The sequence below is a fragment of the Drosophila takahashii genome, chromosome 3L (assembly GCF_030179915.1).
Source record: "Drosophila takahashii strain IR98-3 E-12201 chromosome 3L, DtakHiC1v2, whole genome shotgun sequence".
In the NCBI taxonomy this organism is placed as follows: Eukaryota; Metazoa; Arthropoda; class Insecta; order Diptera; family Drosophilidae; genus Drosophila; species Drosophila takahashii.
In genome coordinates this window covers 3,416,154-3,442,582 of record NC_091680.1, presented here as the reverse complement: position 1 = coordinate 3,442,582, position 26,429 = coordinate 3,416,154, and the positions used below count along the sequence as shown (strand labels likewise).

The 26,429-nt window shown below is 39.5% G+C and overlaps 2 protein-coding genes across 16 annotated transcripts in view; both read left to right on the top strand.

Annotated features, from left to right (window-relative positions):
• Spn (protein phosphatase 1 regulatory subunit spinophilin) overlaps window positions 1-25,130 on the top strand; it is a 61,208-nt gene extending 36,078 nt beyond the window's left edge. For 3 of the 15 annotated variants that reach the window (XM_070215810.1, XM_070215811.1, XM_070215812.1), the window contains exons 4-16: window positions 2,490-3,624; window positions 16,450-16,470; window positions 16,584-17,121; window positions 17,493-17,922; window positions 17,986-18,338; window positions 18,400-18,599; window positions 18,651-18,837; window positions 19,202-19,255; window positions 19,379-19,979; window positions 20,759-21,602; window positions 22,076-22,212; window positions 22,723-22,991; window positions 23,510-25,130. In XM_070215810.1, the coding sequence (XP_070071911.1) occupies window positions 2,490-3,624; window positions 16,450-16,470; window positions 16,584-17,121; window positions 17,493-17,922; window positions 17,986-18,338; window positions 18,400-18,599; window positions 18,651-18,837; window positions 19,202-19,255; window positions 19,379-19,979; window positions 20,759-21,602; window positions 22,076-22,212; window positions 22,723-22,991; window positions 23,510-23,776 (5,036 nt within the window). In that variant the 3' untranslated portion in view covers window positions 23,777-25,130. Of the gene's footprint in view, window positions 1-311; window positions 389-2,152; window positions 2,404-2,489; window positions 3,625-16,449; window positions 16,471-16,583; window positions 17,122-17,492; window positions 17,923-17,985; window positions 18,339-18,399; window positions 18,600-18,650; window positions 18,838-19,201; window positions 19,256-19,378; window positions 19,980-20,758; window positions 21,603-22,075; window positions 22,213-22,722; window positions 22,992-23,509 lie in introns of those variants that run through there. The other 12 variants (XM_070215818.1, XM_070215817.1, XM_017156153.3 and 9 more) reach the window with 12 other exon arrangements.
• On the top strand, window positions 936-2,181 carry LOC108067229 (uncharacterized). Its single transcript, XM_017156163.3, has one exon. The coding sequence runs from the start codon at window positions 1,012-1,014 to the stop codon at window positions 2,140-2,142; it is 1,131 nt and encodes a 376-aa protein (XP_017011652.2). The 5' UTR covers window positions 936-1,011; the 3' UTR covers window positions 2,143-2,181.
• Window positions 25,131-26,429: the final 1,299 nt, after the last annotated feature.

Genomic DNA, 26,429 nt, shown 5'->3' with positions numbered 1-26,429 from the left:
AAGAAATTATATGGTTTTTACTGTAGAAATTTCGTGGGAATTAGCAGAAAATCTTATCTCTTATCTTGTAATTCGTGGGAATTAGCAGAAAATCTTATCTCTTATCTTGTAATCTGAATATTTTATTGTATTAAATTATTTTACCAAATTTCAAATTATTCCTTTTTAAAATTTTAAAAAATAATTTACTCTAACATTTTTTTTTATCATGGTTACTATATAAAAACTTAGGACAAAGTCTTATGATATTATTTATCTTTAACAAAAATGTATTACCTTATATTTAGTACCCAAATCACAACATGTGTTTTTCAAAACATTAACAAGTGCTAGTGAAGTGAACCAAAAATGTGTCTCAGTTTGCGAAAACTTTGTCAAGCCTGTCGAGGTTGGTATAAGTAGTAAAAAAAAAGATAAATTAGTCTGCATTAAAAACCTAAAATAAACTAAAAAATATGTAAAATAACTTAAATATTTCATTTATGCACGCGGAAGATAATTGGCAAACTTACAAAACTTCTAAGACATTCCAATGCCAATTTGGAAAATGCCTACACGTTTTACCCCCGAAAAAAAATAGAATGTCGCCTGTCTGCTCCATCTCATCCCCACCAAAAGTCTAAAGATCCCCAAAGGTCCAATTTAAAGATGTGTGTTTATATGTATTTGGAGGCGGGCTATATTTATGCCTTCCGTTGACAGCTTTAGCATCGGCACCTACACACGAAAATAGTCTGAAGAGTCCCAAAAGTATATATAGATATAACTTGCGATTAGCTCTCTGATCCATTAAGGCATTCGCGTCGTGTTCCCCCGGCAAATTTGTGTATAAATAAATAAATTAGGAAAATGGAAATAATGGCGCGGACGATTAATTAAAAAATTCATTGAAAGTGTCACAATATTTTGTTGTGACTCAGAAAGGAAAATATTATTAGGTATCTTTGCCTTTGACATCTTTGGAAAATTGATCGTAAAAACAAAATTAAATACACAAAAGGTAAATGCAAAATGCCAGATACAAAAGTGGTGGGAAATGATCGAGATCGAAGGAAGAATAATAGTCATGCTAGTTTGCTGTTGACCACTTCATCCACTCATGTTCAGCATGTGGAAAGTCGCACTAGTTTGCATCAAAGTGGAACCACTAGCAGGGATCTAAATACTTCTAGAAACAAAGAGGAGAATGACCAGAATAGCTCCTTGCTTTCCAATGATTTTGTACTCATGCTGGATTGTTCACCCAGCCCCGAGGAGGTTTTCTGCGAAGGATCGTCGGAATTCAGGATATCATGGTTGTGGCTAAATAAACTGACCACCATGCATTGCAATACCATTTATGATCTGCGCATGCGCAACGCTTACATGAGTCATTTTATCGTTTGCTTGAACCAAAGGCGTTTGACAGGAATTTTCGAAGAGCCACCGCCGGAGGTTTTAATTTGGGTAAACTTTTCTGAGAATCAAGTGGCTCAACAATCGGTGAACCTCTCCCTTTTGACTACGGCCACCCTAATGCAACGTTCCTGTGATTTAACCCAATCCTCTCAAGCTCCACCGGTTTCCACTTCCTCATGTGGTTGTAGTGGTCAGCGGACCTCCGAGTACTGGGACTCCTACTCGAATAGTCGTCGTACTTCGGGAGGAACCACCGAATCCCCAACCAAATCACCAGTGTGTAAGAAACGACAACTCCTTCGTTCCATTCCCACAACCAGCGATGAGGAAATGCACCAGATATTCCTAAACCATAAGGCTAATTTCAGCTTAAATCACTCCTCCACTTGTGCTCAAGTATACAAAAGTCGCTCACTATCTTCACCAGCCAGATTTTTACCCAGAAAGAAAATACCCAATGCCTTTCGGAATTCAGATAATCGAAAGTCACCTGAAGATGCCCGACAACGTATGATCAAGCTGATGGAATTGATCAGAAAAGAACTGCGTGGCGAACCGGATTTGGATAATAAGGATATGTTGGAGGCGGAACTTAAGAGATATCAGGAGTTTTTCGAGCAGCACATGCATGATAACTCCGATTTCGAGTTACATATGAATGGAAGTTCCAATTCGGAGCGGGTTCATCTACTTCTCAATATGCAAACAGATCTTATAAGGATGTTGAAAGAAGATGTGGCTTGAAAACGAAATTTCTGAGTTTAATAAAGTTTACTGAAATTATTTTAGAGGGTGTTATAATACAGGAATAATATATTTGGTATAGGAAATAAAATTTAAAGTTGGTTTTATATATTTTGAGAGATCTAAACCGAAAGATGGCTATTATCACATATAAGGATTTGATATGTCAAAGAAATAAGAGGAAACAAGAAAAAAAATTATTTATTAAAATTATAAAATCAAAATATTATCACAGAAAAGGATTATATAAAAGAAAGTTAGGTTCGTTTCTGTACAATAGTTTATATTTATTCTTTTATTTCACCAGACATAAATATTAATTTATTCCCTATTGATTTTTTTTCCAGGTCGCAAATCTGTGGACGAAACTCCGGCATTGGCCAACAACACCCAGCAGCAGCAGCAACATTCCAACCTTCCTGGCTCCGCCAACGGATCTCCCCAGCGAGTGGCCAACAAGCGCAGCAGCATCACGGTTAACATGCCAGCCGCCGGTCTTGGCCAGCGACCACCGAGCATTATATCCACCACCAGTCAGGATGAAGGTGGCTTCAATGAATCCACTCCTGAACTAAAGGCCAAGCTGAATCCATCCTACGATCATAAAGATCAGTTGGAGGAGCAGCCGCACAGCCTGAACTACGTGGATGTGGGCTATCGCCTGAATCCCGATGGCAGCGAAAGTCGCGAGGTTTATGGATCCGAGGCGGAATTATACGACACAGCCAAAGTGAGCGATATGCAGCGCAAGTTCCATGGAGCCAATGGTTTTGGCCAGGAATCCAGCACGGTGTATGCCATTATCAAGACGGATCTGCCCGAGTCCCAGCCAGTGGCTCCTTCAAGAGGGGTTCTTCTACAGTCGCCCACTTCCTCGAGTGTTGAGGGTTCCCCACTCCATCGAGGGGTTTATAGCTCCCCTCCCGTTGGTGTGGTTTCACCCATAAGGCGAAGGAATAGCAACAATCAGGAGCAAAATGGCGGCAGTGCCAAGTCCACGCCCCCCTGCTCACCCGCCCGTTCGGCCTTGATCAAGGGCATTGCCCCCATAGCCTCCATCGATGCGCATGAAGAGGAGGAACTGGATCTCGCCGAGGAGGAGGAGGACGAGCATCTCGCAGTTGAGTATGTGGAGGTAATAGAACTCCAACGGGAGGAGGATGAGGAGGAGGCTCCTGTCCTTCCGGAAAGACGAGCTCCGGCCCAGGGATCACTGGAGCTGCAGGATTTGGAGTATGCGGATACCAGCGCCGGAGAAGATGAAGAGGATATCATCAACCATTTGAAGGGCGACATACTGGATGTGGAACTAATCGACGACGTGGTCGATGAGGTGATCAAGGTCCATGTGAATCACAGTGTGGCGATTGCTCCTCCGCTGCAAACAGCTGCTCCTGCGGTTCCAGCTGCGGCGATTCCACGGGAGGATAGCCTTCCAGATGACATGACCGCCGCCGAAGCCGAACGATTGTTGAGCTCTAGGTGAGTCCATTGAAACTGTTATATCTGTATGACTTATAATATTTCTTTATTTGTTATTTAAGCATGTGTCTTGTTATGAAATTTGCATTTTATGTATTCTCTTTTTTTATATATTTATTTATGACATATATTTATAGTTAAATTTATTATTAAATTGTTATATAACCTTAACCTTAGGTTAACCTTAGGTGTCATACAACCTAAGCATTTTATTTAGATCGTTTCACTTGCTTATTTAAATATTTATTATCTGACTTATTATTAATTTATATATGTTATTGCTTAATTTTTATAAATCTAACCTTTACATTAGGTTAACCTTAGGTTTATTTTAATTAATTTACTTGCATATTTATATTTTTAGCATCTAATTTTTTATTAATTTCTTTTCTAATGCACTAAATCATAACTTTTTCTACCACATCCTAATCTAAAATCTCAATTATTGCCAGTTCATCAGCATTAAGACCTTGTAACTCTAATCAGTCCTAAACCCACACAAAATACCAACATTTACCTTTATCCTCGTTTTGTTGATATTAAGTAGCCATCTCATTAGCATTTTATGTGTATTACTTGTAGCCAATAATTAATCCTGGAAATCCAGGTATTGCAGTTTTCCTTGGATTTTCCTGGCCATATTCACCTCCTACTGAACTTTATTCACTCGCTCTCACTCACATATTGAGCAAATATTTACTTTTAACCCACATTCTCAGTCTCTGGGTTTTGTGGACTCTTCGTCGTCTTCACTGCCAAGTTACTATTCATCATCGGCTTAGTCACCTTTCAGCGCCAGCTTTGTTGTAATTGTAAGCTAATCTGTCGCTTGTCAACTGCTGATGCACTCAGTTCCGCCCGGAAGTGTTGACTCCGGCAGAGGAGGAAGGATGAGATTGGAGTTCAAGTTGGAGATTGAGATGGAGGTAGAGGTATAGTTATAGGTTGAGATGTAGCATGTGAATACTGCCCTTTGTGCAGCTGAGTAGATGGTCTCAGTCTAAGCTGGTGCCACTTTAAACTGCCAAACTTGCTTAACTACTTCCAACTCTGAGCCATTCAACTGGCCCAGGGACTTTAAGGCTTCTGTTTGTTTAATGAGTGTGAGCTTTTCAGCCAAGGGATTTCACCTGGTTTAGAGTTTCCTGATTATTCCTGACTTTGTAGCTTCAGACAGAGATGGGAACTATTTATCTTTAGATTTTTTCAGATTTTATTATTAGTCTGAACTTTATTCTCTCTTTTTTAGAATTGAATGTTCAGATTTATAATTTTCATACCTGTTCAACTATTGTTTTTCACAAGGGATAAACATAAATTGGTGTCTAACGTATGCATCAATATATTTTTAACTCATAATTGCGTTGAATTTATTCAGGAAGACGACTATTATTTAATCACTGCATACTTTTAGGCAATACATTTAAATATTTCCATTAAGTTACTGAAAAATCTAAATTTATTACTAAATTCTAAGCTTAGAAAGTCGTAGATGTTTCACCCATTTCTCCACTTTATTGTTTTTTCCCATCACTGACAGCCATTCGCAGGTGAGCTCAATATGTTTGAGTTCGCACAGGGCGGTTAAAGGTTTTTGTGTGTGCCTTTTAAGTATATCTAGATTTTTGCAGTCATTTATTCTTGGCCCGGCTTTCTGCGAGCGATTCGTGGCTGCTTCCCGAGAATTGACTTGCCATTGATTTATTGTATAGAGGCAAAGAGAGGAACCTGAAACCTCCTCCTATTCCACATATTAAAATGCAATTTTCAAACGATTCCCCAGCACAAGTATTTTCATTTTCCCCCCTGTTTTCAATCGTTATAGTTTTTATGCTTCGCCATTTTGCGCTTATTTGCGTTCCCTTCGCTCCTTCGAAGCTTTTGTATTTTTTGGGGCAATTTATTATGAGCCATTACCAGGAATTACGTAGCCTTGCCTTTGGGGAACTTTTCACGTTTCGCACGCAAATAACCAATTTCGTTTTAGCCGCGGAAAAAATTACTCTTAACCGTAGTTTCTTTGGCAATATGTGTGTTGTTTGCTGCGCTGCATACGTCAATTAGTCGACCGTTTTTTGGCCTTTTATTTATGAACGTTTTCCGTGTGACGACGCGACTCAACTTGGAGTGAAAACGAGCACATTTTCCGAGCCGCACTCGCATTTTCCACTCGGGTTTCGTTTTCGCTCTCGTAGGAGACTCCTGCACTTTCCACTCATTCTGTCTCCTGTGCAGTTTTGTCCTGCATTTGCGGAGCCACTCGAATCACATGCCCGCCGCTCGTTCATCCTGTCGCATGGCTGGAAAATCGTAACGCTTTTGGCACAGGAAAATCACAAAAAAAAACCTACAAATAGAAAATCGGAAAAACGGCAAAAAGCAAAAAGGAAATTCCGCGCGCGAAACGAAATCCGTTTTATGCTGGCTGGGAAAAACGCACGAAATGTGAGGCAATCTCTGCGCTGAACCATCGTTTTAATTAACATTTTCGTGCCCGAGCGCAGGAAATAAGTTTTAATTAAACTTTAAGTCGGGGAAACAGGAGAGCAGCTGAAACTGAAACCGAAACTGAAGTGTCAACAGAGTGCGAAGAAGGAGCATCGTCTTTTGGTAGGTGGAAAAATATTATTATCAATATTTAATGTTTGCCATCATCGCTGGCAATTTTATTTGCTGCCTGCTGATGATGATCGCATTTTGCTGATGATGAAGAACGGATCCCATTTCTGGTGACATATCCGGTTCCTTATGGGCTGGCATTATCAGTCAGTCAGTCAGTGGGTTGCCCTTCTTGTTGTTGGCTTTTAATTAGACAACTGTCGTCGTGTTGGGACGAGAATCGCACACATACGAGAGTCTTGTTAGTGGCCAGCTTTCACCAGTTTTCAGTTTTCAGTTGAGAGTCCCAAGTCCAAAGTCCAGCCTGTCAATAAGCAGCGCACTTACCATCCCAACGACATGTCCATTTCTACATTTCCACATTTCTCCCCTTTCACCATCTCTCTCTGGTTTTCACCCATTTCAGTAGTTTTCCCTTCGCATGCATTAATGGCAATTGGTTCTGGGCTTCCTCATGATGATTTGTTTGCCGACAGAGGACGCTTTTGTGGTCTGACATCCTAGTGTATTCCAAAGATATTGCATTCAAGGCTTTTGCGGTCGAATTACCAAATACTTTGGGGCACTACAAGTCGATTAGACTAATCACATGCGTGAGGAAATTTCGGATTAAAGAAGTTTTCCGTTTTGACAATTTTTATGTCATTAATACAACATTAATAAGTCAAACATTTTAATGAAAATTACAAAGATGTTAATTTAATTGTATTCTGTTTAAATATTAAATATTATCCACATTTATATTATTAATGATAAATATTTTTGATAAAGAAATCTGGTTCATTAGACTTGATTTTTTATATTTGACTGCATATTAACGTTAATCAATTGAAAATCATCAGTTATGAATATGATAAATATTTTATACTAATTAATCACCCCCAATGAATCTCTGTAAAATTCTTGCAATTAAAAATAACTAATTTGCGTAGTCCGCCATTAGGACAGCCAACTTGGCTTACAACCCATTTTGCTGATTAAACATTTTAATGAGTTTTCTTTGCTGATTATATGCAGCTTGTGTCTGCTTTGCTTGTGCAGTGCATTTAGTTTATTCAAATGGAATTTGTGTTAAGTGTAATTTAAGCGCAATCACGAAAAAACCAACAAACAGGGGGATGGGGATTCCCCCTGCTTATTTTATCCTGGTGGCTCCTCTAGCTCCTTCATCATCGTCACATCCTGGCAAACATTGCCAAAGGCATCAACAGGGCGACAAGTGCTAATCGCTCATTTGGCATTCAATATGCACGTTTTTTCTTTTCCCTCCCGAATCTCTGGTTTTTTCCCCCGCCTTCTTTGCTTTTTTCGGTAGTAAAGGAAAGAAGCGAGCGGGGAAAATGCATTTCAGTCAAGTTTGCTTTTAGTCTTCGCTGCGCTTTTAAGCTTATTTAAATTGCGGTGGCGACTTAAGCCACAGGGGCTGTGGGTGGGTTAAAGGCTGGTCTGGTCTGGTGGTTTGTGTGGGTTGGGTGGGTGGTTCAGTGGTGCTCGAGTGGTGTGGCTGGGAAATGAATAGTGGGCTATAAGTGCATTGTGCAAGTGGCTTCTGTGCTTAGTTAAATTGTACAAGTGTCTCTTTTTACATTCAAGTGACAGCAGCGGGAAATGAGTTAATGTGAGATCGGATAAGTTGGGGATTTGTCGCGGAATATAAAGCAGTAAAAGGGATTTTTTAATACAATATTGGTTACAAAAATTTAAAGGTGTCTAAAAGTATGCTACAAAAACCACTAGGGCCTTAAAATACTTTTATAGCTGCGTAAAAGTATGCTACAAAATATTTTTGAATCTGAAATACTCAATTCCTTTTTAACTGCAAACTTTTAACGTCTTTAAACGTGATTTCAAAAATCTCTAGAAATTTCTACCACTAGAAACTGTAAACATTTATTTCAAGCCCTCAAAGAAAGGGCAATCAACTCGAAACTTTCCTCCCAAGTTGTTATTGCATAATTTTCTGCACAATTTCTCCCCTTCAAAAGAAATACATGCATTTCTCCCCTATTATAAGAGAATCTCATATTCGAAAGAGCCCCTTTGTTAAAATGCGAAATTTCCCCCTGATTATCGCCCTGTACAATTAGCATAACTTCAGGGCTGAAAAATATGATTTTATCAGGCGCTCGAACTTTTCACATGGTCTGGAAATGAATTGCATAATTTCAGCCTGGAAAAAATAATGAAGAGGAAGAAGAAACAATTTGCCTGCGAGCGGCAAAAGTGCAAGTTGGTCAACTAATTGAAAAACTTCACGCCCCCTGGGAAAATGCTTTTCGAAATGCAAAATTGAAATTCATTTGCAGCCCTGCAGTTGGTAGAAAAGTGAAAAGGGCCCAGAGAAATCACACATACGCAGCGTTGTCGCAAGTGGCAATTGCTTAACTCTCTGATCTCGCCTTTTTGGCATTCAACTCTCTCTCCCCATTTCAACTAGCCCGCAATTTACATAAATTGCAGCAGCGACAGCCGTTACGGCCATGTGTTGATGATGTCCTTGTCGTCCTTGGCCAAAAGTCGTCGTCGTGTGGCCAAAAAGGAGGAAGCAGAAGTTGTAGTTGTGGGGAGCAGCTGCAAGTCCAACTCTCATTTATCTTTCAGCCAAATGTTTGGGGCTCAACAGGAGCAACTCTTCTATATTTTTTCTCTGGCTTTCTGGCTTTTTGTTTTTGGCAACCTGCCCAGCTGAGCTCGCTGTGTCCCCAAAACGTTTGTCCTTGACACAAGGCCTGTTTCGAGACTCCTCCCTTATCCTTTTTTTTAGGGGGAGGGAAAAAGGGAAGTGGGCCAAATTTTCGGGCAATTTGCTGGTCAATTGTGGACCATTTTCGGCATTGGCCTGTGTAATTGCGAAGTACTTTCAACTGCACCATGAAAAAGTATCCCAAAGTTTTGGAAATAGCTTGCATTCCTTACAAACTGAAACGGTAAAATTTATATTCTTTTATATAATAATATTTCCAATATTAAAACAAAATTATACGTATGAAACCTATTTTTCGGATCTTAAAATTGTAGAGGATTTAAATATGTTAAAGTAATTTGTTTAATTTAAAAAAATTATCTTAGAGTGCAAAGAAAATATAGGGAGTGCCACTTTTAAAATATGGGTATAAATAAATAAATAAATTATTGCGTACTTTTAGACACCTATTTTTGCTTTTAAAAGTGATTTCAAAAATCTAGCGATTTTCCAATAAATATTGTTAAATGTTTATAAAGTACTGGGCTTTTTTCATTGTGTCTTTGTAACAAGTGGAATATAGAGCTGCAACTGATTGGAGGATTAACTTTCTTAGCGGATGCTACTTCTGTTGGCGCCATTTTTGGATGACTCTAGCCGTTGGCCATTTTCTAGTTAACTTGGCCCTTTGCTTTCAACAATTTTTCACTGCCTTTTCGCTTGGCAAGTTCTCTTCGCTCTTTTCACGCTTTCTCAATAATTTTTTGTTTCGGCGGTTTTAACTTTGCCTTCTATTTTCATTTCGGTTAGCAGCTCCCCCTTTTTCTATTCCTTTCCTTTTTTTTTTGGTTAGCTTGAACTTTTGCTTTTGACTGCATTTAAAAAAAGTTTTTGGTTTCGCGTTTTTAGTGGTAGTATTTCTTTCGCTTTTATTATTGTTGCCCCTGCTTTGCTCGGGCGTTGTAATCTTATTTGTGTGCTTGGCTTATCGCACGCCCCTGTCCTGCCCACTATGTTTTTTGTTTATATTTATTATACCCGTTACTCGTAGAGTAAAAGGGTATACTAGATTCGTGCAAAAGTATGTAACAGGCAGAAGGAAGCGTTTCCGACCCTATAAACTATATATATTCTTGATCAGGATCACTAGCCGAGTCGATCTAGCCATGTCCGTCTGTCCGTCTGTCCGTCTGTCTGTCTGTCCGTCTGTCCGTATGAACGCTGAGATCTCGGAAACTATAAAAGCTAGAAGATTGACACTTTGCATGCAGATTCTAGGAGTTCCTACGCAGCGCAAGTTTGTTTCAAAAGAGTGCCACGCCCCCTCTAACGCCCACAATCCCTTATATACGATTTTAAAAATTTCAATATTTCGGAAAAGTAAAAATGCAGTTTTATGGTGTTTATCAATACCTATCGAAATGTAGAAGAAATTTTTCAAATCGGTCCATTCGTTAAAAAGTTATGCGTGATCAACGTTTTCTATCTCTATCTCCATCTCCCTCGCACTCCCTTTACCTGAGTAACGGGTATCTGATAGTCGGGGCACCCGACTATAACGTTCTCTCTTGTTTTTTAGTGTTTTTATTTTTCCCCCTCTCAATTGCAACAAAAAATGGCAACAAAGTGGGTGGGCAAATGGGCGGCGAAGGGAAGTGCACTGCAAGTGCAACGCAAAAGTTTCGAAGGCAACTTGGAAATGGAGCACGAATGACGCTTTGGCCCATTTGTTGGTATTTATTTCAATAGTTCTTGAGATACTCTACGTTTTAGAAGGGGTTGCTTCAGAAAATAGAGACTATTTAAAGGGGATTGGTAAATTAAATAGAGCTTAAAAAGTATAAAATATGAAATGAAAATAAATAGAATTATTTATTTAGATGTTCAAATAGTATGACTATGAAAATTAAATAAAAAGAAAATAATGTTAATAAATGTTGGAGATTTGTTCTTAAATTAGTTATATTAGTATTTTTAAATTTCATTAAATTAATTTAACAATAAATCATTTCTTTGTGTTTAATGAGGATTTCTGTGTAAAATGAAATATTTAAAGAAATTAATTATTATATCAAAGGGTTAATAGTTCGACAAGAACTTTGCCATAACTTATTTCCAAGATAATGAGAGTAATAAATGCAAATATAAATGATTTACCCCATTAATAACGAAAAGTTTTGTGTAAAGTCCAGTATTCAAAGGCTCAGAAATGAATGCTGAAGACCCAGAGGGTGATCTTCCCGCGACTTGCGACTCGGTGAAGTTTTCCACCTCCCTACCTTCCTAACTCCTTTAGCCTTTAGCGATTCCTTCAACGTCGTCGGTCCACTAATGCTTCCCCCCGAGCGATATAAAAGCAGTTTCAGCTCTCCGAAAGGCGAGTTTATGGTTGGGACGCACCTTTAGCACTTTGTTTTGTCCCGATGTCCTGAAATCCCGGAGTCCTGGCATCCTGGTGACTCTCTGTTTACTCAGTTGTTCGCATAAGTTTCAGTTTGAGGCAAATACTGGAATTTATGGCCATGGCGATGTGCGTGCGATGTGTGAAGTTTCTACTAATTCGGTAGATAAAGCCGGGGTGATAAAGATAAATAGGTGAAGAGCTCCAAGCAGCTGGGGTGTTTTTCTTTTTTGTAATTTTTATTCACCACGTTGATTGCCTGCAAGTGGGAATGCTGCCAGTGTGCCAAAAGTGTTGCATTCACTTTGCCCGGACGAAAAGTTTTCTGGCGAAAGTTTCGCATTTTAGTAGCAAGTTATGGAATTTTTATCCTCCAGATGGGAGTGGCCACCCGAAGTGCCAAAATTATATTTAAAACGGGTTTTTTTATATACCTTCCTACATATTTGTGTATGCATAGCACTTAAGTAGTTGGCATCTGGCACACCGAAACCCTGGAAAAGTAGAAAATAATGTAGGCAGGTAACTTTTTGCTCTGAACTGATTAAAAGGAGGCAAAGTTTTTCATTTCATTTTCCCTCGGAGATTCTTCAAGCGTTTAATTACCTCAATTTCCTGCGCAATCTACCAATGAATAAGGGGAAAACCGGTTGGAACAGTTTATCGTATTGTCGCATTGTCGTGCCACTTGAATCGAATGGGTTTTCAATTGAACGTTGCTCATACGCCATGTTGATCCTGTTGACATTGTTGTTTCCATTTTCTTGTTCATATGCGGGCCAACACACACGCACACACATGTGCTCAATGCTCATACTGGAATATAATTGTTGCCAAGTTGTCATTTTCAACATTGTCATTGGTATCTGGCATTTCAGCTCCCTCCTTCTACTTTTCCCCGATGTCCTTTGTCCTGAGTTATCCTGCGTTTGTGATTTTTCTTGCTGCATACTTTGGTGCGCACGCAGTAAATATTGTTCCTGCCTGATTGTTGTTTCTCCTCTGTGGAATTTGTGCTGCTCTTCTCATACGTACGTGTTCGCCATGATAAAATGGGATTTTTCAATTTTCACAGCCAGTCAGTCGCTCGCTTTTCTGTACTGTTCCCTCTGTTGTGTGCATTCAAATTGATATTGCATATGATTAAGAGCTAAACGGGTTAACCTCTGATGTGCTGGCCCAATTTATGCAAATAAATCAGAAACGATAATGACACCAAACAATTGAAAAGTCAAAAGCAGAGATTTTCTATGCATATGCGTAAATCTGTGGGAAATATTTTGAAAGATTATATAAGTGGTTAGACAGAAATCAATAGGGTTTATAAATGTATTACTATAAAAGAAGCAATTTTTTAAACGGCATTCGTTACTAATAACTATTTAATTTAGAAATCTAAAAAAGTAAATTGGTTAATAATTTTTTTTAAAGGTGTCTAAAAGTATGCAACAATTTATTGAAATCTTTTATACACTTTTAATGACGAGCAGAGATTTCTATGCATATGCGTAAATCTGTGGGAAATATTTTGAAAGATTATATAAGTGGTTAGACAGAAATCAATAGGGTTTATAAATGTATTACTATAAAAGAAGCAATTTTTTAAACGGCATTCGTTACTAATAACTATTTAATTTAGAAATCTAAAAAAGTAAATTGGTTAATAATTTTTTCTAAAGGTGTCTAAAAGTATGCAACAATTTATTGAAATCTTTTATACACTTTTAATGAGGATTTTGTGTTCCTAGATTTTTTCATCTATCATTAAAATTCTTCTAATTTTTTTAATTTTAATTTTAAATGATATTAAGAACTAAGTAAAAATCACATCTGAAATATATCTCAACCCACAACAAAGAATAGGCACTTCTGCTCACCTACTTCGCCACATTATCATCGTCATAGCTCACCTTGACTTGGTTTTTTCGACTGCAGGTTCAACCAGGCCAAAACTTTCTCTATATTTTCTCTTCTCCTCCCCTTGACTCCTCGCAAAGCACACAAGTGACTTTGAAAAGTGCCTGGCAAACTGTGGACGGATGCGAAATGCCGGATGGATAGGATGTATAGGATAGTCTAGTCCACCCTTTGGTTTCCCGTTTGTTATTTAAATTAATTAAAAATGTATGACGAAACAATAAGCAGCAGACTGACCTTGTTTTTGTGGCTCTCTCTGTGTGTGGAAAAGCGCGTTCTTTGTGGCACTTTCCATATGTCTGCTGCTGCGTTTTTCCTAATAAACTTGTGCTCCAATAAATGGGCAACGAAAAGTGTTGAAGCACAAACACACGCTCTTCCTTTCTGGCTTTTCCGGCTTTGTTTGCACGGGACAAACGGAAAATTCCAAGCGTCGCATAATTGCATTTGTCTTTTGCATTTTTCTTTCTTTTTGCTTGAAGCACAATGGGCAAATAGAATAATAGACGAAGTACAAAATTAATAAATGGTGTTTACAAATGTTAAAAATATTTTGAAAATGGATAAATCAATATTTATTTATTATTTGTTAATTAAAATTTATTTATTTTTTTTTAATTTTTTAGCTTTTTGTTATTGTATAGTTTCCGTAGTGCCAACGTTTGGAAATCTTCCATCGTATCTGTTATTTAAATATCGTTAAAGTTTTTGCCCACTCCCTGTGTTTTTCTTTTTTTGCCCGTAATTATTTTCCCGCTGCCGCCGCCGCCTGACGAAACTTTGTCATCGTTGTTGCGCGCGTCACACGCGGCGTATGCGTAATATTTTGTTATGCATGCAACTGCGTTCGCTTTAGGCGACCCCCCTTGCACCACAGAGGTGTGGTTAAAAAAGCAAAGGGGATTGTTGTCCCACATTCCCCAGCAATTAAAAACGGTAGCGTGTTATTTTTATTTTAATTATAAAGCCATAACTTTATGCTAATTCCTTTTCGTTTCGTTTTCCTGACTGCAGGAGGGGATTATCGGGAGCATGGAGGTAACCTAACCGCCCCCTAACCCTCAACTAAATCCACCTCCACATTTGAAACTCAACCCATAAGCCGCTTAGTTCTAGGGGGTAAAATAAGTTTGGTCTATTTCAATTGGTTTTGTTGATTGTTAGTTTTTTGTTCGAGTGGTCACGAAATAGAGAGAAATATACAGATTTCGTTCGCAAATCGCTGGCTAATTGTTTTATTGCATTTTATTGGATTGCATTGGGGTTATCGAAATATCCGAATTGTTTTCCAATGGACTCCCACACCTAAATGGCCGTCAACTGTCGACAAATATCGTTAAAATTTAGGCGATTTTGCAATATGTTTTTGAAGCCCAAGCTAATTACAGTCTGTTGGCTTGCGTGTGAAAATGCCAATTGCCATTGCAATTGCAATTATATAAATGCACTGAAAGTCTGCTGAAAAACTCATTTAAATGCATGGCACACACAGACGGCACCACCTGCGGGGAAAAGCGGGAAAATGGGAAAAGTGGAAAGCGGGTAAGTGGCCACTTTTGTTTGTTGTTGCCTTAGTGTCTGCCACTTGGCTCTCATTATCAACAACATAATCAACCACTTGCAACAACTAAGGCTCTGTGTGTTAGTTTCAATGATTAGCCGTGTTCTTAGGGCACGGAAAATAAATATTTACGAAAAAATTTAATTATAATTATAGAACAATAAATAAATGTAACAAAAAAATATTACAAGACCCCACAAAAATTATTTCAAAATTGTAATAAAATATTAAATCATTTAATTGACAATTTGCAGTCAGAAAATAATATATTTGATAATTATTTTTTATTGAGAAAAATCTTGATCTTAAAAAGAATATGAAAACGAAATAGTTCAACGATCGTATTTGATATTAATCCTTGAGATCATGATCTCTCTCTTTAAAATTAAAATATTTTTTTAATATTTTAGTATTTATTTATTTTTTTCCTGGGAAAACAATATATAAAAGTTAATATTATTAATCCCTAATTTTCTTCATGTGTCGGCTCGTCCTCGTTGTCGTTGTCTCTGGAAATTGTTGGCAGTAATTAACAAACACTGCGATAGGGAGATATATCCACCTTACACGTGACGTCACGCACAAGTGAGAGTGACAAACACTTAAACGTTAAATGCACCCAGCTAACTGAACTGAACTGAGCTGAACTGACAACTGCCTGTCTGCTGGCTGTTTTCCTACCTGTTTTCCTCACTTCAGGTGCCATTGCGTGTGCAACACGGCGTATGCGACATAACTTTTCACCCGATTTTCCACCCAACTCGCTCTGGGCTACGTGCTCGTGTAAGCGTGCATGTTTAATTTGGCATTGCGTACTTTGCGGCGCGGTGCTGACTGCATTTCACGTCCTCAAGTTTACTTTATTATTATTATATGTGCAATTAAAGGGCGGCTTGTTATTAATTTAAGGTGAAATAGTAAGGTATTTCAGATAAGAACAGCGAAAAATCTAAAGCACTTGATATAATATTAATAATGCTAAAGAATTCGTGTTTTGAAGTTTGGCTGTTAGACAAGCAAAAGATAAATATAGTGACTTTTGAGTAATTAAAGTAAGAAGACTAAGGGCTGCAAATAAATCGATGACATAATCGATTATAATAATGATGCTTAAGAATTTGCGTATCGTTATTGATAACATTAATGATGCTCAAGAATTCGCGTAAGGAAAATCAGGCAATCGACTTTAGAAAGTTAGGAGATTTCAGCGAATTGTTTCCGAAAGTCGACCACAAATTAGTACCAATTTTAAGGTGACAAATTGGTATCGGAAGCGGCAAATGGTATCTGGTAAACTGGAAATGGCCAACCGCTGGATAGTGTGAATTAAAACTGCATTACATTTTAATTGCGCACTCTTGTCGACTCTGCTGGGCTCTCCACTTAATTACTGTTATTATATGCACTTTAATTTTATTTACATGCTCGTTTGCAACGTTTATAAATCTTTAAGCGACGCACGTAATCGTATGCATTTTTTTATTTATATTATTTAAAATGATTTGCATGTCTCTTTATAAATATTTCATAATTTTAGCATTTCCCATTTTGTTTACTTTCATTTATTTATCGTAAATTGCCTGTTATTGTGTTGTGCTTGTGATCCTGTACTGTCCTGTCCCGTTTTGCAACCTGTCTGCGTAGCATTTTGGAAAACAAAATCAGGTTGGTCTCCTGTTTTTCTGTATTTTTTCAACCTGTTTTGTCTCCTGAACTCAAAGGAACTTTTGATTTAACTCTTTATATATTTTTATTCCCTTTTCCGATCTTAAATATAGACAACAGTCGCTGCTGTCGGACGAACAGGCCAAGGAAGTCGAGCAAATACTCAACGCCGCCCCCAGCGTGGGCGTGGCAGTTGCTGCCGTTGTTGCCACAGCAACATCGCCGACCAGCATCAAGAATCTCATTGAGGATTTGCCCGGGCAATCATCTGTATCATCATCAGTTGCTGCCAACGGGGAGCAGGATATCCAAATTGCAGCTGTCCCAGCGATTGTCGAGGAGGACGAGGACGAAGAGGAGGAGCCGGAGCAGCAGCAGTTCCACGAGGGGGAGGAGGAGGACGACGACGAGGAAGAGGACCACGCCAGGGCCGAGTTCGATGTGAATGGCGGCGAGGCTGACGGCGATTCCGATGACGTTGAAGCCGTGGACATTGTGGGCTATGGACATGCCGCCACCTCTCTGAATGCCACCTTCGTCAAGGCCGACAGCACAGAGACAGAGACGACCACCACAACCCCCTCGACGGCGACCACAGCCACCACTCGCCACGACGACGACGAGCCCGAGTGGCTAAGGGATGTCCTTGAGGTAGGATCTGTTTTTATATGGGGAACTGTACTAGAATTCTCTGGCAAAAATTACACTTTTAAAGTAAAGCTTGAAAATATCGATATTTTCGATATCGTGTCGATAATATTGATGATTTCAAGGAAAAAATTACTTTAATTATGTTTATCATAAAACGTCAGGAAAACATCGATTTTTCAGATAATCATTAATGTTTAAAAAATATCGAAATCATCGATAGTGTCGATACTTTCCAAGCTCTACCTTTAAAGCCTATTTAAGAAATTTTAAATTGTTGAAACAAAGTTGAAAAAAGAATATTCGTTTGGAAACGATTAATATTTATGTTTTAATTTTATAAATATTAATCGATATTTTCCCCCCTTTTTTAGGCACCCAAGCGCAGTCTAGAGAATCTGCTAATCACCTCGGCCACATCGGGAAGAGGACCTGGTCAGCGGGAAGAGCTGGAGAACGGCTACGATCTACAAGAGAAACATTCCGATCTGAATCACACCTACGTTACCGGTGGAGAATCGCTGCACGAATCGATTGTATCCGTGGAATCCACGCAATCGGATGCCACACTCAATCAGACGACGACCATTGACGACAGCATCATCTCCAGCAAGCATAATTCCACCTACTCCCTGGCAGATGCCGAACAGGCCACCAATTCAACGGTGCTCAGTACTGGGGTCACCGAACTAGACGACAGTCAGTACTATATTCCCGAGTATCCGCCTGTGAGGAGCAAGGAGGTTCTTGTAGAGGCGGGAGTGCATTACTTTGAAGATGGCAACTTCTGGATGGAAGTGCCAGGTGAGTTGGAAACCCTTTTCTTTATAGAGAATATTTTATTAATATTTAATTATATTTTTACAGGTCTCCTAGACTTTGACGACGACGACTGCTCTTATCCGCCCATCACTGTGCGCAAGAATCCCAAAGTTCGCTTCAGTTCCGGACCCATTCACGTGTATTCCACCTTCTCCGTCAACGATTACGATCGCCGCAATGAGGATGTTGATCCTGTGGCCGCTTCGGCGGAATACGAGCTCGAGAAGCGCGTGGAGAAGATGCACGTCTTCCCCGTGGAATTGATGAAGGGTCCCGAGGGTCTGGGTCTCAGTATAATTGGCATGGGCGTTGGCGCCGATGCAGGCTTAGAGAAACTAGGAATCTTTGTGAAAACAATAACCGATAACGGAGCAGCAGCCAGAGACGGTCGCATTCAGGTGGGTTTGGGTTATCAAAAATGTAATTAAATATTTTAATAAAATTATTAATAATCCCCAGGTCAACGATCAGATCATTGAGGTGGACGGCAAGAGTCTCGTGGGCGTCACACAGGCATATGCAGCTTCGGTGCTGCGCAATACTTCCGGTCTAGTCAAATTCCAAATCGGACGCGAACGTGATCCCGAGAACTCTGAGGTAGCCCAGCTCATACGACTGAGTTTGCAGGCGGATCGCGAGAAGGAGGAGCGCTTGAAGCGGTTAGTTAGCCAGGCTACTAGTCTAATCAATAAATATTACATGACCTAAAGTTATTTTAGCCAACAAGAGGAGTACCTGCGTCGCACCCTCGACTATTCGGAGGACTCCACCCAGCCGGTTTCGGCCAATTCGAGTGTCTGCGAGGGACCCTCGAGTCCCGTCCAGGTGGAGCATCCCATGGAGGTGGAGGCCACCCATTCGCAGGAGGTAGAGTCGCTCAAGCGGCTGCTACAGGAGGTAAGGACTCAAGGGCTTGATGGGACTCCAAAGAATCCCGGAAAGAATCTCTCTTGCAGCCTTGCTTAACAACTACTTGTGTGTTTGTGTGTTCTCTTCTCTCTCCTTTTGCTGAATTTCAAAATTGTGTGGATATTGAAATGCAGCACAAAGCGGTAATTGGATTTGAAAATATCATTGAAAACGAAATTTTAGATAATCGACAAAAATTGTAGAGCACATTAATCAAGACACTTTGATTGCGTTTGAGTTTTTGTAACTTGGTAATTAGTTGATTTTAGTTTCAGAGTATTTATATTTTAGTTCTTGTATTTAGTTTTATAATTTCTGTATTTTATTCTTATTATTTTTTTTATTTTCCCAGAGCGAAATGGGTTGCCTGGTTAAGGAGGAGATTATACAAAACCTAAAACGAAAGGTTGGTTTTCTGTTTTATATTATTTATTATTTACCCAACCATCATCTCATCCATCAATTGCACTACTCTTTGATATTTAAAGGTATAGAATACTAATATATATTTTTCTGATCACCTTCCCAGCTGGTCAAGCTCGAGACGACGGGAAATGAGAATGAGCTGCTTAGCGAGCGGCTCCGGCAGAGCGAAAGGGAGCTGGGAAATATCCGGAAGGAGGCGGCCAATCTGCAGAACATGCTGCAGCAGTCGCAGGGTCAGTATATGGCTCTCGATAAGAAGTACAACAAGGCCAAGCGGCTGGTGAGGGAGTATCAGCAGCGGGAACTGGACATGTGCCATCGCGAGGAGTTCTACCAGCAGCTGCTGCAGGAGAAGGACACCGAGTACAATGCGCTGGTGAAGAAGCTCAAGGATCGGGTGATTAATCTGGAGCACGAGCTGCAGGAGACGCAGCGAAAGGCTGGCTTCCCCGTGGGTCTGCCCTACGATAGTGCCACCCTGAAGTTGACCCCGCAGATGATGCGTAAGACGCCGCCAAAGCCCCTGTTCCACAAGCTGGAAACGGAGTTGTCGGACACCGAGATCTCTGATCTCTCACCCGATGGCGATGGTGTGAAGACAGCAACGGTGGAGCGTAAGGTTCCCGTGAAGGACGAACTGGATGCGGCAGTGCCGCAGCACGAGCTGCTGGATAACTCGGTTAACAAGACCAAAATCGATCTGGGTGAGTCCGCGCCACAGCACATTATCTTACCCCAGCACCTTTTTACTCATTATTCTACAAGATTGTCATGGTTTTTGAACGAAAATATGCTTAAAAGTTGACTTGTGCACTTTTTATGAGAAAAAACGAAGTTCTTATTCTGCTTTTAACCAAATCTAAGTTCTTTAATTTATAGAATTTTTTAAATTGTAAAGACATTTTTATCACAATTTAAGGAGCTTAAAAACCTTTTTAAATTTACCCAAAAGTATGCTACAAAAAATATCAACACGTATTCAGCTTTAAAAATTATTGTAGCATACTTTTAGACTGATTTTCTGGTGTTTTCAAAGCTCAGGAGTTTTAAATTTTTTCAACATTATAAAATCCATTTTGTTAACCATGATAATCTTGTTTTGAGCGTTTTGTTCTTTGTGCTTTGAGCTCTGCACCTGGGCTAAGCTTCAATCACCTGCTCCTCCTCTTGATTTCCCTTTGCCACTTTCTTCTTCTTTTGTGCCCCGTCATTGTCATCTCGTGCTAATTGTTATTCTCTTTCTTTCCATTTCTCTCGACTTTATTTTTGATCTCTGTGTGCCGTCTGTTCACGTTCGTTCTTATATCGTTGTTCATGTTTGTTATACGTTCTTTGCTCGTTGTGTTTTTGTGACTGCCACGCCTACACGCTGCGCCCTCATTTTGCCCAACAACAAAAAAATCAAAATCAATTTGAAAAAAAAAACACCAAAAAAATCAAAATACGCACCCTGCCAATCCAAAATCGGTATCTAAAACAAAAGCCTCCCGTGGTGGTTTAGCCAATCGCCAGTTGCCCTCAGCCAATGGAAATAGTACTTCAAATGGAGGAGGAGCCGCCTCCGCCGCCGGTGATCTTGGCCAGCTTTCGAACGGTAATCTCCTCAAGCGCAGCCGCAGCAACAGTCGTAGTTCGGACTGCACTTTAGATGACACCGATGAGGAGGAGGAGGAGGAGCGCGAGGGATCGGCCTTGAATCTGGCCAATGCTCCGCCTACCTCCCATGAAACCATCAACCTCTCCAACGGCAACTCGCATCTGCTGGCCAACGTTAACAATCTCCTCCAGCATCATCCGCCAGCCATGGCCAGTGTGGTGGTCAGCACCCCTTCGAATGGCCACCTGGGCACCACCACGGCCATTCTGCTGAACTCCACCTCCTCCGCCTCGTCCAGTTCGTCCAACCAGTCGACCGCTCGCGAGGCACAGATCAATCAGCTGTACGCCCAGGTGCACAAGGATCCCAGCAAGCAGCAACATCAGCAACAGCAACAGCAGCAGCAACAGGTGACTCAGCAGGCAGTGACCACCAGTATTCCCGGCATTTTCAAGAACGCTTTGGGTTCGCCGGCGGACAATGGATTGAATGACTTCCATCGCGGCAGCATGACCACCTTTGGCCAGGGGCCAGCCACCAGCAGCAATCGTGATCTCAACAGCTCGTACGACTCCATCCTCGGTTCCAACGATAAGTTGGCGGAGAACGACCCGGCGGAGAGTTGGATGTATCCCTCGAGGAGGCGAGTGGCCCCCAATGGCAGCAAAGTTCCACTGCCCGGATCCAGTTTTACGGACCAACTCAACCAGGCGCTGTCCGATCGCGAGAGGTGGGTTAAAAGAGCTCTCTAGAGAGTTGGTGGGACAAGGGTATTATTATTATAATTTATTGCTAGAAAACCTGTTTCGATTTTAGTTCCAATGATATCTTGCATTAAAATATATTTTAAGGACTTTTAAAATGTTAAATCATGGGAATTAAACTTAAAAATAGGGTATTTAAATTAGAATGGAAAGAAAATAATATTAGATAGATAAAATAGAATTTAACATAGTGTTCAAATGAAAAAGGATTCAGAAAACTAATACATTTTCAAGGTTTTATATTATATCTTGTTTAAAAGTTAAGACATATTATAAGCCCATTTGAGAGGCTTAGGAAATTAAAGTTAATAGATTTAATTAGAAAATCCTTACATTTATTAGAAAGTAAAATGAGAAAAATTAAAAAATTACTTAAAATGGGTCAAACACACACACAAAATATTATGCACTCTGTTATACGGTTGCTCGACCTTTGCAGGCGACTCGGCGATGGATCTTCGCGACATTCCAGCGACGATTACACGGAGATTAACAAGAGCCAGAGCGCCGCGGCCATCAACTGCAAGACGCTGATCAACGAGATCCGCCAGGCGGTGAACGAAGCACAGCCCAAAGGTGAACTATGACCAACCAACCAACCAACAAGACCAGCACAATCCTCCGAATCTCTCTCTTTAGCCAGAACGTAGACTAACCATAGTAGTTCGAACCTATTCCCAACGATCCTCAAAAAAAAAAAAAACGAAAGACCTACATATCATGCCCATCATCTCATTTCATACAGATCTGTACATATGTTTACTGTTCTAAAGGCCTAAAAACTAATCGAACACTGTTATTTCGTTATAACCATTATATATTATGCGAAGGTTTTGAGAGTTCATTGCAGCTATCCGTTTATCCGTTTACATTACTCGCATTTCCCCCATATGAATATATATATATCTCTCTATAAATATCTATATGAATGTCTAAACTGATACCATACCATGTGCTCTGCGTCGCAATGCCAAAAAGGATCGGATCCAGTGCGATCTCCACTAACCCAGACTTTTCTATCTCTCTATCCTCTTCTCTCTCTCTCTCTCTCTCGCTCGACTAACCCGTAATTAAACCAACCGTTAGTTAAACAAGTCGTTCCACAATCACTCTCCCCGCCCGGCACAGTGCCCTGGCAGCAGCAGCACCACCAGCAGATCCAGCAGCAGCCCTCCGCCCACACCACCGGTCCTCCGTCGCCCACCAGCATGTCCTCCGGCTGCTCCTCGCCGGGATACTCGCCCAGCAGGACTTTGGATCTCTCCGGATCCAGTTCTAGCTTCTCCGATCGCAAGGCGGTGGCCGCTGGCTATACCTACAAGGGTGGCCCCGTCCACGAATGGACCAAGGATCAGGTAGGTCTTACACTCATAAAAGAAAAATCGAAGAATTCCCTTAAAATCTAGAAAAATCTTTCTTGAATTTTTGCCAAAGGCCACCTCACCTTTGTTTCAAGTAATGGTTTTTTTTGAAAAGCAGAAATTATATTTCTTAAAACAAGAAATGGTTTTTTTAGAAAGCCACCATTAAAACAAGAAAAAATATTTCTGGAAACAAGAAGGGCGATTCTTGTTTCGAAGGTGGCTTGTTTCTTGTTTCAAGAAATTAAATTTCTGAAAACAAGAAATGGTTTTTTAGAAAGACACCTTCTAAACAAGAAAAAATACTTCTTAAAACAAGAAAAGCAAATCTTGTTTTAAAAGTGGATTTTTTCTTGTGAAAATTTCCTTTCAAAAAATTGTATTTCTTGATTTTATTTAAATATTATTTATTTATTTCTTTTTTTTTATTTATTTAATTAATTTGTATGAGTGTTGGATTGTTACATATTTAGTTAAAATAATATCATTAATAATGCCCTTTCTCCTTACAGGTGGGCCACTGGCTGATGGGCATCGAGCTGGAGCGCTACATCCCCGTCTTCAAAGAGCACAACGTGGAGGGCGGCGCCCTGCTCACCCTGGACTCTAAGGACTTCAAGACTCTGGGCGTTTGCGGCGACGACAAGCATCGGCTAAAGAAGCGCCTTAAGGACCTGAAGGCCAACATCGAGAAGGAGCGCAAGGACATGGAGCGGGAAAGAAGGGAGCGCGAGAAGGCCATACGCAAGGCCGAGAAGAAGGCGGCCAAAAAGAAGTAGTTGAATTCTAGTTGATAAGCATCAAAAAGTAGCCAAAAACCAAAAGCATACGCAGTATATATTGTAGTCTATATATATATAGATATATATGCATACACAACACACACAAGAAGCGTATATAAAAAAATATATCTATTCGGTTATATATATTTATATGCATGTAATGATAATATAATTTATTTGTACAACACACACATCTATTATACATACGTACTACATTTTAACCTATCGAACCTAATGGCAACTAGACGTAATTATTCTAAATTAAAGGAATAGCGAGGAAAGCAGCGAGTAGAGAAGGTCAGGAGCGATAGAGTAGCAGTAGATCTCGGTTAGAATTGAAACCCCGACTCAACCCTGACTCAAAAACCGGGCCCAACATCCAACCGATGGCACTCAGACTTCCCCGACAAACAAAAAACAGAACTCACAACCAAAAGAAGAAGCTAAGTAACTAACAAAAAAGGCGTTGGACTGACTGATTTTTATGATTAATTTAAAAACAAAACAAAAAAAATAAATAAACGAAAAAAAACAAAACGAAAGGAATTCTTTTTTAAAAGCCAACCAAAAACCAAAAAGAACCACTTGAATTGAGAATGCAAACGAAGGCGTAGAACACTTAAGGAATTCGCTGAACAGACTTGAACGGTTTTAAGGAGCTGCTTCAAACAAAAAATACAGATTATAAAGATAACATTGTAATAACGTTTAAGTTAATATCTCGTTTTTTTCTAATTATTAATCTGTGTGTAATTTAATGACTAGCGCATATTCAATAATATTCAATTCTAGATATACAACAAGACATCTATGGAATGTACTGTACTATCCCTAACCCCCTAAAATTAATGCTAAAGTATTGTACTGTATGCTATGCCTGAAAGTCATTTAAGTACTTAAGTAGAGAAGCTAGTGGAAGTGGAAGTGTGTGTTTTCTGTTACCAAGCGGGCTGCTGGGAAAGTTACCGATAAAGATAGTATATCTCATGTATATCGTTTACTTTCCTAGCAACCTTAGCAGCCAAATCAATGCAAAATGTCCACCCAAAATTTGTTAAGCAGCCAAAAAAAACAAAAAAAAAAATTAAAGCAAGCTTCAAGAGCGATTTCTATTCGTTAGCTAGTATGTCTGTGTGTGAATGGGCGTGAGTGTACCTTTGTTTTCACCTTGTTTTTACTTTGTATAATACATATTTATAAAACCTTTAGTATTTGTATTTCGTATTCTTAGTTGTTTGTATTTACTTCGTGTACTTGTGTTGTGTACGTAGTTTTATTTACCTTATAATTTCGAAATGTTGCAATAAAACCGCATATACATATGCCGGTGTATGTACGATGATAAACCAAGGCTCTCGTTCTTATCAAATCTTTCCACTCCCTAATGGATAAATCACCCCACAACAAGCGAAGGCCACAACAATCCAACCGACTTTGATTTATCGAGGAAAAACCAAATTTAGCAACTAGTCCTTGGTTTGGATTACCAATTAGCATATATAATACTTATCAATAGAGGTGGGATTTTATGGGAAGTCAATTTTTTAAAGCCCAATTTCAGCGATCTATTATTGGTTAGAAATTTTTCGAAATTAGTTTAGTTTTAAATTGTATTTCGATTTTATGAAAACATTTTTTAACCAAATAAATGTGGCTGGAAATCGTATTAGAAAAAAAGATTTCTTATAAAATCCCACGTCTACTTATCAACATACGTATATACGAATACTCTCTTTCTCTCTATCACTCTGTCTCTCTATTTGACTTTAAGACCCCGGCCGTGGCCATAAGGAGAATCCATCAAATCCCCTAGTGGAAAGGTGGACGATCCCATGGATCCGATGGCCGGCAGCGCATAATCACCGCATGTGTCTCAATCGTCTCGTCGCAAGTCCTTAATATAGCTTTTGAAAAGCTCGCCTCTAAACAGTGCCATCAACCAAAAAAAAAAAGAAAACAAAATCAACCGTTATTACTTACTAAAAACGATGATAAAAACACCTTTAAAAACCAAATAACGAAATCAGTAAATTCTCAGATGCTGCACGCGTCCGAAAAAAAACTTCCGCTTCATCTCTTTTTTGTGGGCGTGAGCCTCTTCCAAAAAAAAAGGATTCAAATCGCACGCGTGCCGTATTTCAAGATAATTGTTATTTTTTTGAAAATGTACTTCAGTTAACGTTTATTTTTGGGTAATTGTTTGTAAGCGTTTTTTACACCGTATTTAACACACTCAAAAAACCAAAAAGCGAAAAAAAATGACTAACAATCAAAAACCAGTTTAAAATTCGTAAAATTAAATCAAATTAAATGATAAAAGTAATTTAGCTGTTGCCCCGAAATTCTCAAAGAGTAGGGGCCAGCCACTAAACTCCAAACCAAAAAAAAACGAAATGTATGACACCTACAGAACACATTCGTGCCTTTTCATTGCGAAAAACCGTCCCAACCATAATAATTGAGCAGAGGATTTAGTACGACCATCTAATCGGGTCTCTATATAGTGGATATTGCCAGCTTCCAAACTTTTAGGGACCCGAAAATCCTCTGTCACGAATACGTTGAAACATTTAAAATCCCGCAAATGCCTTAAATCAAGAAAATTATATTACCCATTAGATATTCAACATTATTCAGTTTGCTTGTAGGT